Source organism: Halteromyces radiatus, assembly GCF_025201355.1.
Source record: "Halteromyces radiatus strain CBS 162.75 chromosome Unknown BX664scaffold_1, whole genome shotgun sequence".
Classification (NCBI taxonomy): domain Eukaryota; kingdom Fungi; phylum Mucoromycota; class Mucoromycetes; order Mucorales; family Cunninghamellaceae; genus Halteromyces; species Halteromyces radiatus.
In genome coordinates, this window is record NW_026251687.1 from 2,307,611 (window position 1) to 2,325,966 (window position 18,356).

An 18,356-nucleotide genomic window follows, 5' to 3' on the forward strand; every position below is an offset into this window, starting at 1 on the left:
AGAAAAAAAAGAAAAAAAGTGAAAAAAGAAGGAAAGAATACCGCGTCCACGGAATTTCATCAACGGATTTCCAAATATGGACATCGTAGTAGACGCGAGATGAATTCTTTTTTTTTTTTCTTTTGACAGAATTGGAAAATATCAACAAAATAGGAAAATGTCCTTTTGAACGTTTATTTTTTTTTTATTTTTTTATTAAAATTAAACATTAGGTGTGATAGGTCTTTCAGGTGGAGGAATTTGATAATGTTCAAAAAGTGATAAGGTAGCATCATAGACTTGTTCAAGTTCTTCATGAGAGACGCCATTATGCAATGCACCTCGAATGTGTCCATTTAATTGAGGTATCACTTGTTGAGAAAGGCATCCTGTCAATAAAATCAAACTTGTTTCCTTGTCTGAAATCACTGAGGGTTCTGACAAGATATACCCATATCCATAGTCATAACAAAGTTGATGAAGATCTGGATAAAGGAGATTAAGTTCATTCATCACTTTGTCGGGATTAGGATGATAAATCTTGTCAAACAATTCTCTGCCTCGTCGCCGTTGTTCTATCATCTTTTGCCATATCTGGGTTGGCCGAATGGGACTTGTAGGTAAAATGTCACGAACCTCAATAGGTGTTAGATCATATAATGTTCCAAGTGCATTTATTGCCTTTTTTTTTTTAAAAAAAAAAAAAAGATAAGAACGTAACATCATCTAATATATATAAATATATTCTCCATACCTTTGGTATACCATAGGCAATTTGACCTTTAAAAATAGTATCTCGTTGCTTGGATATGATTTTAGCTTTGAATTGAAGTTTCTTCTCATAGGTTGGTAGATCTGTCATAGATTCAATATCTTCATCCATCATCGTCATCAGATGTTTTAAATCATTGGGACGATTTAAACCAGTAATCACAACAGTCTGTAGAAAATGAAATGATGAGCAGGTGCTTATTGTTAATATTGCATACAAAAAAAAATTGGTTAGATCGTTTGACATACCGATACTGTGAACCAGTTATTGGTAAGGTACTTCTTACTTGTCAAAAGATTCACCTTGTAGATATTGCGAATGTTAGAAAGAACCTTGATCAAAGGCATGGCTGTTAGTTCCTGATGAATTTGTGAAAAAAAAAGAAGAAAGCAAAGGATATCCCCTTATTTGTATATTATTAAATCGATAAAAGAAAAAAAAAAGAATTCGGTTCAATCATTGCACACTCCCTCGCCGGTTACATTAGTAAAGATACACTAACTGTGTATTATATACAAGATCGATGATCGATCATACCCTTTTTGTTATGATCTGACATCGCGGTAGATCAGAAGACGGTTACCATATTTATATACATATATATATGAATAGACCTTGTCACCCTCTGGTTGGATGTCTTGTTGCAAACGAAGACGATCGTTTGTTTTTCGAATGATCACTCTAAAAAAAAAAAAAAAAAAAAGGATACTGGATGATTTTTTTTTTTCATTGAAATGTTAGATTGAGGAAATCTGTATGTTTAATACCTGTGAAAATGCAAGATGATGATAAAAGGTATTCATCCAGTATCCTGGTACTGTAAATCCCGTTACCAGTTCCTTCACGTGAGAAGGTAAATCTTCATTTACATGTATCTACTAAAAAAAAAAAAAACACATAACCTACTTTTTTTGATAATAAATACTAAGCCCTTTACTATTGTGAAGAGATTGAATGATAATTTGATTCATAACAATAATAATAATAATAATAATAAAAAGAATCCTATTGATGATAAGATCAATCATGTGTAAAGATGGTTTACTTAAAGATTTTAAATAAAACTATCAATAATATACAAACTAATTCTATATATACTATTCTATAATTTGCTTTCGATTGGAGGAGGTATCAAGGGTACAGGTGTTCCATAATGGCGGCAAAGGACAACGACTGACTCATAGACTTGTTGAAGATCTTGTTGAGAGGCACCATTGTGTACAGCACCATAAGCATGACCTCGAAGTTGAGAAGGTAAATTTTGAGCAAAACAACCGGCCACAACAATCAAACTTGTTTCCTTTGCTGAAACAGTCGTAGTGTCGGATAAAACAGAACCATAGAGATGATAATGAGCCGTTTGTGCAAGATCGGGGTAACTGGTGGCCATCATGTTCATAACACGGTCGGTATGTCGGTCATAAATTGTATCAAAAAGTTTCTTTCCACGTTGTCTTTGTGCTGTCACTTTTTCCCATGTATCTTCTTGTCTTATAGGTTGCTTGGGTAGTCGGTCTAAGATAGCTTCTGGGGTTGCTTTGTGTAGCTGTTGAAGTCCATTGATTGTCTATAAGAAATAATGAATATTCAATTTAAAAGTATCCCACCTTCCAAATCTCTATTTGCATACAGATAAATATTTATAATATAAACGAGTTTCCCCTTTCCACTTTTTTCTATCTTTTTTGTTTTTTATTTATTTTACCTTTGGAAAACCTCCTGCAATAAAACCTTTGAGTATAGCATCCCTTAGTTTCGCCACCACCTTGGTTTTCAAATTGAGCTTTTCATCAGAAGACAGAGTTTCCATAGTATCGATATCTAGATTAATCAATGCATATAGTTGTTGGATATCTTCAGGATGGTTCAAAGTACTAATCACCACTGCCTGATATAGAGAAAAACAATAGTATATTAGTAAGTATTATTTAACCTTTTTTTTTTTTTTTTTTTTTTTTTTGTTGAAGGTTCCTTATTATTGTTGACTTACCGCTATGATGAACCAATTATTTGAAAGGTATTCAGTACTATCATGTTGACGTAATTTGTAGATAGTACGAAGTTTTGTAAAAGCATCGGCCAGCGACATTGTTTGTTATAGCTGCTTTTCGTAAAACAAAAGAAAAAAGAGAAGCAATGAAAGAAGAGGGAAAAAAAAATAATGTGGGGTATAGAAATTCCGCCCATGCCATTTTCGGATAAAAGAAAGGCATTATGGGATACCTTGATATTCAAACCGATTGATTGTTTACTAAAGGGTATACAAAAAGGCATAATGAATGTATTATTGAAGAGAGAATCAATTATTTATAAGATGTTGTTAAGGAATCTTTTCAGTTTTTGAGCAAATACTTCTTATAGTCAACCATTTTCACCAAGTCCCATGAGGTATCTATAATGATAGTTGTAATAATAATAAAAAAAAAAAACGAGAGAGAGAGAAAAGAATATGAGAAGTATAATAAAAATTGTTTTTTTTTTATTGCGTATATAATATAATAAAATAGTAATGATAAAAGAGAGAGGGGAGGAAAAGTAAGTAAAAAAACAAAAAAAAAAAAAAAAGAATCTATATAACAAATGACTATAACTAAAACAATCTATACTACATATAAATGCCTATACACGACTAACTAACAAAAATCGTCCCTTGGGTCACCTTTTTTTTGATTCTTTTAATTTTTTTCAGCAACCACACCTACTTGAGCAGGACGTAAGACACGACCTTTGAGAGTATAGCCCAATTTTTGTACAGAGAAGATGATACCGGCATCCTTGTCAGGCATAGGGGCTTGGAAAAGAGCTTGATGGAGATTAGGATCAAAGACTTCACCTTCAGGATTATGTTGTTCCACACCATGACGTTTCAAAGTCTTGACCAATTCAGTTTCAGTCATAGAGACACCGGTATACAAGTTGGACAATTGATCAGCCAAATTCACAGGTGATTTGACAGCTTCAGCTTCAGCGGTTTCCTTGGAGCGTAAAGGTTCTGGTACAGAAGTCAAAGCCATGTTTAAAATGTCCACTGTATCCAATAAATCCTTTGCAAACTTTTGAATGGCAAATTCCTTTGCAGCAGCTGTTTCTTTGCGACTACGTTCCCGAATATTTTCTTGATCGGCCAAACAACGTAAATAAGCATCCTATATATATATATATATATATATAAAAGTGAGTTAAAATATCCACCCCCGGTCTATTTTTTTTCTTTTGATTGATTTACTTGAAGTTCAGAAATCTTTTTATCCTTTTCAGCAAGTTGTTTCTTGAATTCTTCTTCAGGACTGATTTCAATAGGTTGTTCTTCAGTATTGACAGTGGCTTCTTCAGGTTTTTTGTCAGCATCATCAGCACTAGGAGGTTTTTCAGTAGTAGCAGAATATGTACGATGGATAGAAGAGAAAGGAGTGGATACTCGAGAACTCACGAATGTTTGGCGAACAGACCGAATGGCGACTTGACGAAGAGGGACAAAGGACATGATAGTATAAATGAAGTTGTTTTTTTTTTTTAAGAGAAAAAGAAGAAATACAAAAAAAAAAAAAAAAAAAAGAAAGAGAAAAAAGTCAAAGCTGGGATCTAAAAACTTTCTTTCTTTCCGGACAAGATTGCGACCCCCAGGGCTTTTTTAACAACTTTCTTTTTTTTTTTTAGGAATTTGAACTCCACACTAATAAAATCGTCATGGTTTTTTTGTAAGAGGGTTTTTTTTTATTTTTTATTTTTTTTATTTTTTTATTTTTTCTTTTTCCTTTTTCTTTTTTTTTTTATTCATCTTTTTTTTTTTTGTAAACACTAATTTATTAAAAAAAGGAAATAATCTATCTTATTCCAGTTTTTTTTACGCTTGATCCAGTACTCTTGTCTATAAAAAAAATCACACCGTCTTATTGTTTTTATTATTATTATTATTATCACCTTCCAGCTCTTCTTTTTATATTATTCATAATATATACGAACGCGATAAAACAGTACTGTCATGACACTTACAAGTGAAGAAGTCAATGCTATAGTATATAGATACTTACAAGAATCCGGTAAGGAAAACGTGTGAATCTAATAGTCTTTTTTCTTTTTTAGATGAAAAGAAAAAAAAATATTCCTAACTTAACTTTATATATTATTCGTTCACTTAGGATTTCGCCACTCTTCATTCGCTTTTCAATACGAAAGTCAAGTAGAAAAATCTATATATCGTGATGCCACCATTCAACCTGGGATGCTTATCAATGTGATTCACAAAGGATTACAATTTATGGATATTGAAGCTCATATGAACGAAGTAAGTTAAAAGAAATGTTATTCAAACTTTATTATGTTTAATAATTTTCTTTATATATATCATTAGGAAGGTGAATTAGTCGAATGTAATGCCCCATTCTCTCTATTAGGACATCATGAATGTGATTTAACCGGTAATAGTTATCGAGAACAACCACAAATATCTTCACCTACACCGAGTACCAAACGCCAACGAAAAGAGGATCGCAAAGAAAAGAAAGAACGGGAAAAACGACCAAGAAAGGATGATACTATGGAAAATGTAGAATCAATACCAGTTCCACCAACATCATCACAATTGGATCAGACCGAGATCGTACCTCCAGTATCATCATTACCATCATCATCATCATCAACAACAACAACAGCAACAACAACAACAGCAGCAGCTTTATCATCAACAGCAGAACCACCATCAACAGTTAATGGTCATACTATAAAAGAAGAATCCTCAACCACTGCAGGCGGTGACGGTAAATTAGAAATACGTGAATGGGGGTTATTAAACTTTTTTTTTTATCTGATCCTTTTTCTTTTTTCTTTTATTTTATTTTATTTATGAATAGAACAACCAAAGTCCGAGAAATTAGTACCAACAACACAACCTACTATTATTGATTCTTCCGATGCTGTGATCTTGACTGGACATCAAAGTGAAGTGTTTTCTTGTTCTTGGAATCCTATCGTTTCCAACCTATTGGCCTCTGGGTAAGAGAGAGAGAAAGAGGAAAAAAAAAGGGAAGGGTATAAACCAACAACACAATCTTGATTTTTTTTTCTTAGATCTGGTGATGCAACGGCAAGATTATGGAAAGTACCTGATGCTAAAGGTGAAACGACAGAACCTATCGTATTGAATCATTTACCAAATCTTAATGATAGTAAGGATGTAACAACACTTGATTGGAATGTAAGTATATACATATATATATATATATATATATGTGTTTGTGGAAATGAAAGTATACTTATTCTCTTTATTATTTCTATGCTATAAGCCTACTGGTACTTTATTAGCTTCAGGATCTTACGATGGACAAGCTCGTATCTGGACTCAAAAAGGACAACTTCGATTTGTAATGGAACAACATCGAGGACCAATTTTCTCACTGAAATGGAATATGAAAGGTGATTTGGTACTTAGTGGTAGTGCTGATACAACTACGGTGGTATGGGATCCAAAAACTGGTGAAATGAAACAACAATTTGAATTACATTCATGTAAGTCATATATATATATATATATATATATATATAGAAACATGTGGTTGATTTTTCATCCTTTTTTTTTTCTTTCATGACGATATTAGTGGCTATTTTAGACGTGGATTGGATGGATAATACAACCTTTGCTTCATGCTCATCGGATAAAACGATCTATGTATGTCGAGTAGGATCAACAGAACCACTGAAAAAATGGGTTGGCCATGAAGATGAAATCAATGCTGTGCGGTGGGATCCCAGTGGACAATATTTGGCATCATGTTCTGATGATATGACAACTAAGATTTGGTCACTTTCTTCTGATGAACCTATTCAAGAAATCCGTGGACATCGACTTCAAATCTATACTTTACAATGGGCACCTCTTACGATCAACGATGATGACGATACGAATGATGATGTGGATATGGACAATAATGGATTACAGAAACGACAAAAGCAACGACGACCACCAAGGCGCCTTTTGGCTACCGGTAGTTTTGACGCGACAATACGTTTATGGGATCCATTGACAGGAAATTGTTTACATGTATTGAAAAACCATTCGGAAGCGGTATACTCTATTTCATTCAGTCCTGATGCACGATTATTGGCTTCGGGTAGTTTTGACGAATTACTCAATGTATGGGACGTGAAGACTGGTACTCTACAAAAAACATTCAAGGCAGATGGTGGTATTTTTGAAGTACATTTCAATAAGGACGGTTCTAAATTGGCAGCGTGCACATCAAATAAACAGGTAAACAGTTTAAGAAAATGAAAGTAGTAAAACTCATATTTATTTATTGTTATTGTAGGTGGTCATTTTGGATATGAAATCATAGGTCATTATAATGTATATTATCTATCGTCTCCCTCCCATTCTTTCTTTTTTTTTTAGTGACTAGTATTACCCTTCCTTCTTTTCTTTTTTGATGTATCATTGTATTTCATGGAAAGTAATAGATTTTAGTATACAACTCTTATCTCATCTTTCTCTGATTCTATTTAAGTCTTTTTGATTATTTTGTCCCCCTACTTTATTTTGTTTTGTTATATGCTACTGGTTATTATTAATAAAAAAAAACATTTACAATTGTCAAAGAAGCAAAACTTGAATTTTAGGGTACAATTTAAGTTTTGCCTTCAGCACAGAGGCATCCGTCTTTTTGCGTCAAAGAATAGTGCGGGATTTGAAAGAAAGGGAAAAGGAGAAGAAACAAGGTTTTTTGGACCTTTTTAACTTTTTTTTTTTCCCATTTCTTTCACTTTATATTATGTATTCCTTTCTATTTACTTATTTCATCAACATATGAATAATACATTAACTTCATTAATTGACCATTCCTACTATGAATCTCTCTCTTTATTGATATATCCTCTCCGTTTCTTTAGTAAGTTTATTTATTTTTATTCAAAAAGTCACTTGAACTCATTTTATTCTCATTTTATTGTTTTGCAGGTCTAAGATAGTGGTGTGACTTGACTCGTTTATCTTTGAAAAAAGTAACACAAAAACTATAAAAGTGGTAATTTGATAGTGCTTATCATAAAAATGATAGACAAATGAAAAAAAAAAAGATTTCTCATTCTTTTTCTTTTTTTTTTCTCTTCTTTTTTGAAAACTAGGCTTTTGTGGTCTCATTCTATCATCCATCTATTATATGCGTCTTATACCAAGAGAAATCGATAAACTCTTACTACATCAAGGTAAAAAAAAAAAAAAATGAAAATGCAATTATTGATTCTTTTTTTTTTTTTTTTTTTGATAAGTGGGAGAACTTGCACAAAAACGTTTGGCGCGGGGTGTTAAATTGAATCATACAGAAGCAACTGCATTGATTGCATCACAACTTCTCGAATTGATGCGTGATGGAATATATTCTGTAGCTCAACTGATGGATATGGGAAAACAAATGTTAGGTAGACGCCATGTACAAGCAGATGCACAGGATACAGTAAATGAAGTGCAGGTAGAAGGAACTTTTCCGGATGGAACTTATTTGGTCACAGTGCATGATCCTATTTGTACTGATAATGGCAATTTGGAACTGGCGCTTTATGGAAGTTTCTTACCTATCCCTTTATCAGACAAGTTTCCTCTTTCTTCTGATGATCAAGTGATGAAAGATGATGGCACTCCTACTCCTTCAACACATGTCAAAAGATATCCTCCTGGTATGATTCTTCCTTTGGGTCATCAAACAAATTATCAAGATTCTATGATTGAACTTTGTCCAAATAGAAGACGATTATCATTGACGGTGACAAATCATGGTGATCGTCCTATTCAGGTACATAAATAAATGTTATCTTCTATTTACATTGCTGACTTTTTTTTTTTTTTTTTGTTTCATATTAGGTCGGATCACATTTTCATTTTATTGAGGCCAATGGGGCTTTGTTTTTCAATCGTGCATTAGCTTATGGTATGCGATTAGATATTCCAGCAGGATCGGCGGTTCGTTTCGAACCAGGAGATTTCAAAACAGTGACACTTGTGGAAATCGGGGGCAACAAGGTGATCAGTGGCGGCAACGGATTAGCAACAGGACCTATTGATTTTGCACGTTTACCGATGATTATAGACCAACTGACCAGTCGCGGCTTTTTACATGACAACAACACACCTCTTTTACCACATGCACCTGTTCGTACCATTGATCGAGAATCGTATATTGATCATTTTGGACCGACCACGGGAGATCTTGTTCGTCTTGGCAACACTGATTTATGGGCACGCGTGGAAAAGGATTATACTCACTATGGGGATGAATGTAAATTTGGAGGAGGCAAGGTATTGCGTGAAGGCATGGGACAAGCAACCAACGTACCAGAAGCTTTGGATTTGGTCATCACGAACGCATTGATCATCGATTACAGCGGCATCTACAAGGCAGATATCGGTATCAAGAAAGGTATCATTGTGGGGATTGGCAAAGCAGGCAATCCAGATGTCATGGATGGTGTGACGCCAGGGATGACGGTAGGTGCAGCTACGGAGGCTTTGGCAGGGGAAGGCAAGATCTTTACAGCAGGTGCTATCGATGCGCATGTGCATTTCATTTGTCCTCAAATTTGTTACGAAGCATTGGCAAGCGGTATCACTACTTTGATTGGTGGAGGCACTGGGCCCAACACTGGCACAAATGCTACCACATGTACGCCTGGAGCTTTTCATGTTGAAACCATGCTCAAAGCAACCGATGATATTCCCATGAATTTTGGTTTTACTGGTAAAGGCAACTGTTCTAGCAAGCAAGAAATCGTGGATCATGTCAAGGCTGGCTGTGTAGGAATGAAGTTACATGAAGATTGGGGAACGACACCAAAATCGATTGATACTTGTTTAGATGTATGTGACGATTTGGATGTGCAATGTACCATTCATACTGATACATTGAATGAAGCTGGTTTTGTGGAATCTACCATCAATGCTTTCAAGGGAAGAACCATCCATACTTATCATAGTGAAGGAGCTGGTGGTGGACATGCACCTGATAGTAAGGTTCTTAATGTTTTTCTTTTTTTTTTTTTTATATGTTCATCATTTTTTTTTTTTGTTATAGTTATTCAAGTTTGTAGTGAACCAAATGTATTACCATCATCAACCAATCCTACTCGACCCTTTACAGCCAACACTTTGGATGAACATGTGGATATGCTTATGGTATGTCATCATCTTTCAAAACAGATTCCTGAAGATGTGTCGTTTGCTGAAAGTCGAATCCGTGCAGAAACCATAGCAGCAGAAGATGTTTTACATGATATGGGTGCCATCAGTATTATTAGTTCAGATTCTCAAGCCATGGGTAGAATTGGGGAAGTCATCTTACGAACTTGGAAAACAGCATCGAAAATGAAGAATCAACGTGGTGTTTTACCTGAAGATGAACAAGATGATGGGGACAATTTTAGAATCAAACGTTATATTGCCAAATATACCATCAATGTGTAAGTTTCTTTTTTTTTTTTTTTATCATTCATTTGATTTTTTTTTTTTTTTTTTTTTTGTTATTAGGGCTATTGCACATGGTATTAGTCATTTAGTGGGATCCATTGAAGTAGGTAAAGTGGCTGATTTAGTATGTTTTGAACCTGCATTTTTTGGTAGCAAGCCAAAACTTATTTTGAAAGGTGGTGTGATTGTATGGGGTCAAATGGGAGATGCCAATGCTTCAATTCCTACTACGCAACCTGTGATATCTCGACCTATGTATGGTGCCTTTTCGTCAAGTATTGGTAATACTTGTATGGCTTTTGTATCACAATTATCAATCGATTCCAAAACTGTGGAAAAGTACGGATTACGCAAAAAAATTGAACCGGTCAAAAATTGCCGAAACATTGGGAAAAAAGATATGAAGTTGAATGACGCCTTACCTGCCATTCGAGTGGATCCTGAAACTTATAAGGTCACAGCCAATGGTCAAGTATGTGTATGTGATCCTGTTGATTCTTTGCCCTTAACACAAACAGTCTTTCTATTCTAGTAGTAGTAAATGTTGTTAGTAGTTTGTTTATAGTATTCATTTGATTGTAGTTATTTTATATATTTGATTCAATAAAAAAAAAAATCATACCACTGGATAATCCATTTTAGGAAAAAAATTGTCGGATAAAGGTATAACGGCAGCATGCATGATTGGACAAAAGGCGGCTGACCAACGGAATGAGTTTAAAAAAAGAAAACGATATGAAATGAAAAGACTTCCAAAAAAGAATTCTTTTACTCTTTTCTTTCTTACTTGTATCTTTTTTTTTTTTTTTTTTAATGCAACCTGTATCGAAATTCAAAGAACACTTCTTTGGTCAGCGGATTTATCGCAAAGATGCTGCATTATGTACAATGTTACAACGCTACTCCATGACATCCATAGAAGAACAAGATTATGTGTTACCACCGCAAGATAGCTGTCATCCTATGGAAGCATGTTCTGAATCATCCATCTCTTGTGTCACTTGTTCTTACTCTCCTTCTGATACTTCATTCAAGTCTAGAATCAAATCTTTTTGTCATGGTCGCAACAAAAAACCATCAAAAGCTGCTCGTTGATCTTTTTTATTAAACTCCCCCTTTTTTTTGTGTTTATTGAAAGATAGTTGATATCATTGTTAATTTTATTATTATTTAATATTTTGTATATAGCTCTTTATTTTATAGAATTTTTTTTTCTTTTTTTTTTGTATATGTGCCCTGTTTATAAATAAAGAAAAAAGAAAGATTCTTTTTCTCTTTTAATGCATCCTATGCTTTTCATTGATCTCGTTTAGAATGTATTGAAATACCGCGACATTACATGGGCTGATCTTTTTTATAACTTTCTTATCTCTCATCCCCCAGCTTTATCATCATCATCATCATAGGAATCCTTGTCAATGAATAAAAATGTTATTGGCAGGTTGACATCAAAAAAAAAGGCGATAACGGAATGATCACTGTATTAATTCAATTTTGTCTTTTCAGAGCCATTCGCCGTATTAGTCATCCAACTTCAGCAGTAGATGATCCGGCAATAATATACAGCAATGACCTTTTTTTTTTTTTTTTTTGCAATGCGCATATGAGATGGTTGGAAAAAAAGAAAAAAAAGGTCAGAATTTCCTTTTACAGGAGACCAACATCTGGAAGTATATTGTAATTGAAAGTGACATGATTGATTTCACTTTTTTCTAATCATTTTAGTTGTATGTATAAAAGAGATTATCATTGAGGTTGGCGACGAGCATTTTTTTTTTATTTATTGAATCAATGTAAAAAAGAGTTGTTGTTTTTTTTGGAAGAGTATGAGGAAAAAAAAAAAGAGAGAGAGAGAAGATTTTGTTTTCAATGCCTATATCGGATGGGTAAAGATTGGGATAATATAAAATAGAAAAGAAGAAATAAACAATATGTGGAAAAGAAAAAAAAAAAAAAAGGAGAGGAAGAGGTCACCAACAACAACCAAAAAAAAAAGTAAAAAAAAAAAAAAAAGTAAAATAAAAAAAAAAGCACTTGTAAAAAAAATAGGTATGACCCTAAAAAAAAAACTATGTACAGGAAAAAAAAAAAAACAAAAAGAACAAAAGAAGGGAACTACACACTATGGGATTCAATTTAGTTCATTGGGACTTGATGTTGTTGTTGATAAGATTGCCTTGGTCCTCTACCACGTCCACTATAACCACCACGTCCACTATATCCTCCACGTCCACGTCCATTTTGATAATAATGTTGTTGTTGATGCTGTTGATAATGCGTGTAATGTTGTTGTTGATGATATTGTTGATGATGATGATGTTGTTGTTGTTCTTGAGGTTGAGATTCCCGTTGTTGTTGTTGTTGACGAGTAGCAATAGCAGCTTCACGATCAGGTTGTTGTACTTGAGCTTCATCCAAAGCATTAGGGGCTACATACAATTGCTTATCAATAGTAGGAGGAATAGGTTGAATTTCAGTACCCAATTCACGTTCAATTTTATATAGATTGAATCGATCTTCATATGTAATCAAATTAATCGCCAAACCCAAATGTCCAAAACGCCCAGAACGACCAATTCGATGAAGATAAGTTTCAGCATTCTTGGGGAAATCAAAGTTGATCACCACATTAACAGCTTGGATATCAATACCACGAGTAAGTAAATCTAATCATAATAATAATAAGTCAGTCCTTTGTTCCATCCTTTTTTTTTTTTTTTGATTTTTTACCTGAGCATACCAAGTTACGACAGACACCATTTCTGAAATCATGGAATACACGATTACGATGACTTTGTAACATTTTGGCATGAGAGTAGAAACAAGAATAACCCAATTCAGTGATTTTCTTGGCCAATAATTCCACACGATTGGTTGAATTACAAAATATAATAGATTGATTGATTTGGAGCTATTTTTAAAAAGTATAAAATGATTCATTTAAGAACATATATAAATATATATATATATTTTGAGATTACCTTTGAGAATAACGTATTGAGACAATGTACTTTTTGTTTTTCTTCGACAAAAGCATAATATTGAGTAACACCACGTAAAGTCAATTCATCCATAAGATTAATTTCATAAGGTTTGACCAAATACTTATCCTTGAAATGTTTGACAATCATAGGGAAAGTAGCACTGAATAACATGATTTGACGATCCTTGGGGAAGAAAGAGATGAGTTGATCGATGATAGGAGTGAATTCAGGAGACAAGAGTTTATCGGCTTCATCCATAACAAAAGTAGTAGCTTCACTAAAATCAGCAACACCTTTAGAAGCTAAATCCAAGATACGACCAGGAGTTCCCACAACCACATGTACAGTTTCGGATAAGCGCATGATATCATCTTTGAGAGTAGTACCACCAGTAGTAACCATGATTTGAATACCTAAATGTTTACCCAAAGTTTTGCATACTTGAGAAGTTTGAAGAGCCAATTCACGAGTAGGTACCAAAAGTAAAGCCTGAATTTTGGATTTCTTATTGTTGATCTTTTCCAAAGTAGGGATAACAAATGCTGCTGTTTTACCAGTACCATTCTTGGCACGTGCAAGAATATCCCTTCCAGTCAAAGCAATAGGAATAGCTTCTTCTTGAATAGGTGAAGGTCGTTCGAAACCAGCTTCAAAAATACCCATAAGTAATTCCCGTTTTAAAAAGTAATCTTCAAATTCATTGCCTTTCGTTGCCGTCACATCCTAATTAATTAAAAAAAAAAGATATATTAATATATTATAGATCTTTTTTTTTTTTTAATAAGTATAAGAACTTACTTCGGTTTGAGGTCGAGTATCTTTTGGTGGAAGAACCATAGTTTTCTTCCAATTATCGTTTTCATGACTAAATAAAATTAAAAAAAAAAAAAGAAAAGTAAATAAGAATAATAATAATAATAATCCCAACTCCCTTTTTTTTCTTCTTCTTTTTTTCTTTATTGACAAATATCACCCCCGAATCATCTCTTTTATTATTATACCTTAATTGTTGATTGTTGTAAGGTGCTGACATTGTAAGAATCCACCAATGTTAAATAAAAAAAAAAACAGTTATTGTAATAGATAATAATTCAAGAGATGAGTCTAAAATAATAAGACAAAAGTACGAGTTTTTGGTTGGATGATATCAAGTAACGTATTAAGAATAGGTTCAAAAAAGAAATAATAATAAAAAAAAAAAGAGAGAGAGAGAGAGAAGAAGAAGTCGTGTATATATATATATATAAAAGAGAGAAAATATAAAAAAAAAAAAATGAAAAAAAAGAAAGAAAAGGGGGAAAATAAAAACAATTGATTAAACTATAATATAAAATAGAAAATCTACAAAAAGAGAAAGAGAAAGAGAAGAAAAGGGAAAAAACAAATACTTTTGAGCACCTCTTTTTGTTTTTCTCTTTGACGCCAGTTTTCATCTCCGTCGGACGAATGAGGTTATTGCTGACGTTGTTTGGTTAAAATGTCTCAATTCTTTTTCAACTTGGTAACCGCATGACTGATTAAAATTGATTGAATAAAAAAAAAAAAAATACGTAAAAAATTTCTTATAATCAATTTTTTTTTTCATTTTCTTCTTCTTTTCTTTCCTTTTTCACCTAGTTAACCCTTTTTCTATTGTATTGATAATAACATGGACTTGAAATAGGTTTCCTTTTTTTTTCTAATATAATAATAGTCGATCAATTGATGCCGATGTTGTAACCCCGCTGTGGCTTTTTCCTCTCTCTTGAACAATACCCATTTGGACCAATAAAACTTTTTTTTTTCCTTCCTTCTTTATCTCACAACATAATATGGTACCTAAAAGTAAGTTATACACAATTTATTTTTTTTTATCTATATTCTAATTTATTTTTAAATAGAATATAAAAGCAAGCGAGGAACAGCTAGAGAAAGATATAAGATCGAAAAACGAGTTCGGGAACATCATCGAAAGTTAAGAAAGGAACAAAAGAAAAACCCACATAAGAAAAGTAAGTAATATATAATAATAAAAAAGAGTTTATATTCATTTCCTTTTTATATTAGGAGCTCCTAAAGATCCTGGTATTCCTAATAGTTGGCCATTCAAAGAAGAATTATTAAATGAAATGGAAAGACATAAACAAGATGTAAGTAACAAAATAAATAAATAAATAAATAATAATATATTACTTTATTTATTTTAGTTGGAAGAACAAAAGAAAAAGGAACGACTTGCTCGGTTAGCACAATCAGCAAAAGATAAGAAGGCCAAACCATTTGAAAAGAAAACAACAAAATCAAATCAATCTTAGATCATCCCATTCAAATCAACAATCATGCATTATATATATATATATATATATATTTATTTACAATACGCATCTCTCTCTCTCTCTCTCTCTTTATTATATAATTTGTTTTTTTTTCCCTTCTTTCATTTTATTCTTTTTTTTTATTATTATTATTCCCTCTCCATCAAACATCATTATCATCTGTAGAAATAAATGGAAAATAGACATCAAAATGTATACAATCTTTTGTCTTTATTGAGGGTTCAATTTGATTCATTTGATTCAAAAATTACTGATATCAAACCTTTTTTTTTTTTGGTAAGATTCTGTTGGGTTTTTTTTTATTATAATTATTAATAATGGGAAAGAGTAAAACTAAGACTAAAATACAATAAATATATAAAATAAAGATATAAAATAAAAGAAAGGGATATATCAAAATGTTCTATAATCATTGCTATTCCATTCCGGATGGTAAACCAAAGAACTTGATAGTGTATCCAAAGGCCGTACGATATCGTTCGCTTCATGATGATGATGATGAAGTTGTGTTGGAGGTGGTGATGTCAAAGGACTTGCTTGAGCAAATTTCGTAGGTGACATCAAAAAATCATCATTATCATCATCATTATTCTTGGTGGAAACATAACCAGTAGTATCCATTTTAGTCGATGTTGTAGGTGGATCCATAGAAGATCGCATTCGAAGAGTGTCATCATCAGAATAAGTAACACGTCGTCCAGTCGAGGAAGAAGAAGATATAGGATGGTTGCTAGGTTGATATCGAAAAGGATCATTAGGTGATTGTCGTTCTTCCAAGGGTACAAAATCAAAAGAACCAAAGGGAGCTAACATACTACGTTTTTGAGATGGTGGTGGATGACGACCACTATCGACTCGACCAGATGATTTGCCACATTGAGAACATCCCACTGTGGCTTTCAATTGATCATCCACACGTAACGCTTCAACAAGTAAGGTCGATTCAGCCAATTCAAAAAATACAGTAAACGCCTATATAATTGAGTATAATTAATATATATATATTGTTCAATGGGTTTCTACTTACATCAGAATATTCTCCAAGGAAAGTGGTTACTTTGAGTAAATTCATAGCCAAATTGACAAAAAATGTGAGAATCAAACATAACAAAGACTTGCGAGCAATGTAAGAGATCATTTTGTTTTGAGGTGTACCACTTGATTGTGTAGATCGTATATGCTTATAGAGGCGACGAACAAACATGCCACTTAGAAAGATATTGGCAACAGCATCACCAATAAAATTCACTATGAGAACACCTAATTGCCTATCAGTGAAAAAAGAAAATCGTAAAAAAAAAAAAAAAAAAAAAAGAGAAAGAGAGGTGAAGAATAAAAAAAAAAAAAAAAGAGAGTTTGGGTTAGAACTCCGTGTATTGTCTTGAGAGTGATATTTGTGGGGAGAGATAGTGAAAGAGACATTTTTTTTTTTAATACCATTGAGCCCAACAACTTCCCCCTGTAAAGATAGACTGAGAATTTGATGTGTCAGTATTGAGTTGATGAGCAATAAGTTCATAAGGCCAATCTGCAAATCGAACACCAATCAACAATAGACCAACTAATTTGATCCATCGTGAATGACGATCTGACTCTAAAATAATCAGACGTTGGAACATAACTAAGTAGTAATAAACAAGATTTTAATTCTCTAAACTTTAACCTTTTTTTTTTTTTTTGTAATTACCAACATAAAAAAGCATATATGCTATGATGATGAAAGAAAGGAAAAATCAATAATAATAGTAATAATAAAAGGAAGGATTAATCTTTTTTTTTTTCATAGATAATACTTACCGAGATGCCATAGTCTGAAATAAAAAATATGGGAGTAACGGAGTTTTCATAATTGAAAGGAAAAAAAAAAAAAGTAGGGAAGAAAGGGATCAATAAAAACTTTTTTTTTTCTTTATTTTGAGTTAACTCCGTTGAATGTGTACTTACGAAACGAGAAGTGGGAAATACGCACATGTAGTGATTTCAAATAAAGGTATAATCCCGTATAACGTACGATGTATGAAGATGACTGTAACCTGAGCCGTATTCATCAGGTGACTATAGGTTACAATTGCAACATCAAAAAAAAAAAATAATAAGAGTTAATACATAAAAGGTGAAAGTAAATGGTAGTGGTATGACGACGATCATCGAGTGCGACTTTGAAATAATAGAATGTGATCGATGATAAAAATGATAATAATGAAAGAATAATGAAGAATAGATGATGAATTACATTTTTCCTTTGGATCGTTTATATTGAGCATAGCACATCATAAAGTTTCGACAACAAATAACAAGAGCAACCCATGTTCCAATGAAATTGATACGTTGAACGACGCGAGCAGCATAATCCGATAAGATGATCATGATCGTAAAAAAAAAAAAAATACAATCTATTTCCTATCACCAAGAATAATCCCACTTTCACACAAAAACGAAGAGTTGTAGAAAAACAAAGTAATAAAAAGTAATAAGATCAAAAAGAAAAAGAAAGACGAAAGAAAAAGAGAAAAATACGTGATAAAAAAAACTTTATTTGATTTTGTATTCCAGCAATCATTGTCTTCTTTTTTTTTTCAGCAAACTTCAAAAGAAAACTTTTTTTTTCCCTTTGAAGAAGAAAGGAAAACGGGAAAATAGAAAAAGATTTCCCATTCCCGCTAATGATCAAGTCTAGTTTCGTATCACAGTGAAAAGCCATGTTTTTTATCTTTTATAGTATTCTGCTCCATTGTCGGGATTCTTCTCCCCACGCGTGTCACCTTTGCGTTACACTGGTACCTTTTTGATATCCAATCAAATCAAAGGACTTCTAATTTGAGAGTAACACTTGGGATCTGATTTCCATTATAAGAATG

General features: G+C 32.8%; 8 protein-coding genes across 8 annotated transcripts; 3 read left to right on the forward strand and 5 right to left on the reverse strand.

Moving 5' to 3' along the window:
- Positions 1-201: 201 nt before the first annotated feature.
- On the reverse strand, positions 202-1,226 carry BX664DRAFT_381904 (uncharacterized protein; the record flags this gene model as incomplete). The annotated part of the gene is made up of 3 exons (XM_051549006.1): positions 1,000-1,226; positions 734-919; positions 202-660 (listed from the first exon to the last, which is right to left on the reverse strand). The coding sequence occupies exons 1-3, from the start codon at positions 1,096-1,098 to the stop codon at positions 202-204; spliced, it is 744 nt and encodes a 247-aa protein (XP_051404916.1). The 5' UTR covers positions 1,099-1,226.
- Positions 1,227-1,657: 431 nt separating this feature from the next.
- Positions 1,658-2,868, reverse strand: BX664DRAFT_321037 (AhpD-like protein). Its single transcript, XM_051543212.1, has 3 exons — positions 2,742-2,868; positions 2,457-2,639; positions 1,658-2,318 (listed from the first exon to the last, which is right to left on the reverse strand). Exons 1-3 carry the CDS (start codon positions 2,838-2,840, stop codon positions 1,854-1,856), a joined length of 747 nt encoding a protein of 248 aa, XP_051404917.1. The 5' UTR covers positions 2,841-2,868; the 3' UTR covers positions 1,658-1,853.
- Positions 2,869-3,300: 432 nt separating this feature from the next.
- On the reverse strand, positions 3,301-4,310 carry BX664DRAFT_321038 (co-chaperone GrpE). The gene is made up of 2 exons (XM_051543213.1): positions 3,978-4,310; positions 3,301-3,897 (listed from the first exon to the last, which is right to left on the reverse strand). The coding sequence occupies exons 1-2, from the start codon at positions 4,233-4,235 to the stop codon at positions 3,427-3,429; spliced, it is 729 nt and encodes a 242-aa protein (XP_051404918.1). The 5' UTR covers positions 4,236-4,310; the 3' UTR covers positions 3,301-3,426.
- A 423-nt stretch (positions 4,311-4,733) lies between these two features.
- On the forward strand, positions 4,734-7,083 carry BX664DRAFT_310325 (WD40-repeat-containing domain protein; the record flags this gene model as incomplete). Its single annotated transcript, XM_051542552.1, has 8 exons — positions 4,734-4,791; positions 4,891-5,036; positions 5,103-5,360; positions 5,613-5,743; positions 5,819-5,945; positions 6,034-6,256; positions 6,346-6,998; positions 7,057-7,083. The coding sequence occupies 8 exons, from the start codon at positions 4,734-4,736 to the stop codon at positions 7,081-7,083; spliced, it is 1,623 nt and encodes a 540-aa protein (XP_051404919.1).
- A 737-nt stretch (positions 7,084-7,820) lies between these two features.
- On the forward strand, positions 7,821-10,824 carry BX664DRAFT_321045 (urease). Its single transcript, XM_051543214.1, has 5 exons — positions 7,821-7,948; positions 8,012-8,532; positions 8,601-9,741; positions 9,808-10,192; positions 10,260-10,824. The coding sequence occupies exons 1-5, from the start codon at positions 7,903-7,905 to the stop codon at positions 10,729-10,731; spliced, it is 2,565 nt and encodes an 854-aa protein (XP_051404920.1). The 5' UTR covers positions 7,821-7,902; the 3' UTR covers positions 10,732-10,824.
- A 1,424-nt stretch (positions 10,825-12,248) lies between these two features.
- Positions 12,249-14,384, reverse strand: BX664DRAFT_289398 (ATP-dependent RNA helicase DHH1). Its single transcript, XM_051541836.1, has 5 exons — positions 14,185-14,384; positions 13,982-14,048; positions 13,181-13,906; positions 12,930-13,110; positions 12,249-12,865 (listed from the first exon to the last, which is right to left on the reverse strand). The coding sequence occupies exons 1-5, from the start codon at positions 14,214-14,216 to the stop codon at positions 12,336-12,338; spliced, it is 1,536 nt and encodes a 511-aa protein (XP_051404921.1). The 5' UTR covers positions 14,217-14,384; the 3' UTR covers positions 12,249-12,335.
- Positions 14,385-14,757: 373 nt separating this feature from the next.
- BX664DRAFT_321050 (GNL3L/Grn1 putative GTPase-domain-containing protein) lies at positions 14,758-15,586 on the forward strand. The gene is made up of 3 exons (XM_051543215.1): positions 14,758-15,007; positions 15,064-15,174; positions 15,230-15,586. Exons 1-3 carry the CDS (start codon positions 14,995-14,997, stop codon positions 15,334-15,336), a joined length of 231 nt encoding a protein of 76 aa, XP_051404922.1. The 5' UTR covers positions 14,758-14,994; the 3' UTR covers positions 15,337-15,586.
- A 177-nt stretch (positions 15,587-15,763) lies between these two features.
- On the reverse strand, positions 15,764-17,365 carry BX664DRAFT_321052 (uncharacterized protein). Its single transcript, XM_051543216.1, has 4 exons — positions 17,186-17,365; positions 16,936-17,119; positions 16,526-16,766; positions 15,764-16,470 (listed from the first exon to the last, which is right to left on the reverse strand). Exons 1-4 carry the CDS (start codon positions 17,199-17,201, stop codon positions 15,892-15,894), a joined length of 1,020 nt encoding a protein of 339 aa, XP_051404923.1. The 5' UTR covers positions 17,202-17,365; the 3' UTR covers positions 15,764-15,891.
- Between the last annotated feature and the right edge of the window lie 991 nt (positions 17,366-18,356).

Bases quoted from the DNA above. Each gene is read 5' to 3' on its own strand.
- BX664DRAFT_321038 (XM_051543213.1), bottom strand. From the start codon at position 4,235: ATGTCCTTTGTCCCTCTTCGTCAAGTCGCCATTCGGTCTGTTCGCCAA. The intron at 3,898-3,977 runs GTAAATCAATCA...ATATATATATAG, and splicing joins AAAAGATTTCTGAACTTCAA to GATGCTTATTTACGTTGTTT.
- BX664DRAFT_321037 (XM_051543212.1), bottom strand. From the start codon at position 2,840: ATGTCGCTGGCCGATGCTTTTACAAAACTTCGTACTATCTACAAATTA. The intron at 2,640-2,741 runs GTAAGTCAACAA...TCTCTATATCAG, and splicing joins ATAATTGGTTCATCATAGCG to GCAGTGGTGATTAGTACTTT. The intron at 2,319-2,456 runs GTAAAATAAATA...TATTTCTTATAG, and splicing joins TTGCAGGAGGTTTTCCAAAG to ACAATCAATGGACTTCAACA.
- BX664DRAFT_321050 (XM_051543215.1), top strand. The intron at 15,175-15,229 runs GTAAGTAATATA...TTTTTATATTAG, and splicing joins GAAAAACCCACATAAGAAAA to GAGCTCCTAAAGATCCTGGT.
- BX664DRAFT_321052 (XM_051543216.1), bottom strand. The intron at 16,767-16,935 runs GTATTAAAAAAA...TTTCACTGATAG, and splicing joins GGAAGTTGTTGGGCTCAATG to GCAATTAGGTGTTCTCATAG. The intron at 16,471-16,525 runs GTAAGTAGAAAC...TCAATTATATAG, and splicing joins TCCTTGGAGAATATTCTGAT to GCGTTTACTGTATTTTTTGA.
- BX664DRAFT_289398 (XM_051541836.1), bottom strand. From the start codon at position 14,216: ATGTCAGCACCTTACAACAATCAACAATTAAG. The intron at 13,111-13,180 runs GTAATCTCAAAA...TTTTAAAAATAG, and splicing joins TCAATACGTTATTCTCAAAG to CTCCAAATCAATCAATCTAT. The intron at 12,866-12,929 runs GTAAAAAATCAA...TATTATGATTAG, and splicing joins TCGTAACTTGGTATGCTCAG to ATTTACTTACTCGTGGTATT.
- BX664DRAFT_321045 (XM_051543214.1), top strand. From the start codon at position 7,903: ATGCGTCTTATACCAAGAGAAATCGATAAACTCTTACTACATCAAG. The intron at 7,949-8,011 runs GTAAAAAAAAAA...TTTTTTGATAAG, and splicing joins TAAACTCTTACTACATCAAG to TGGGAGAACTTGCACAAAAA. The intron at 8,533-8,600 runs GTACATAAATAA...GTTTCATATTAG, and splicing joins ATGGTGATCGTCCTATTCAG to GTCGGATCACATTTTCATTT.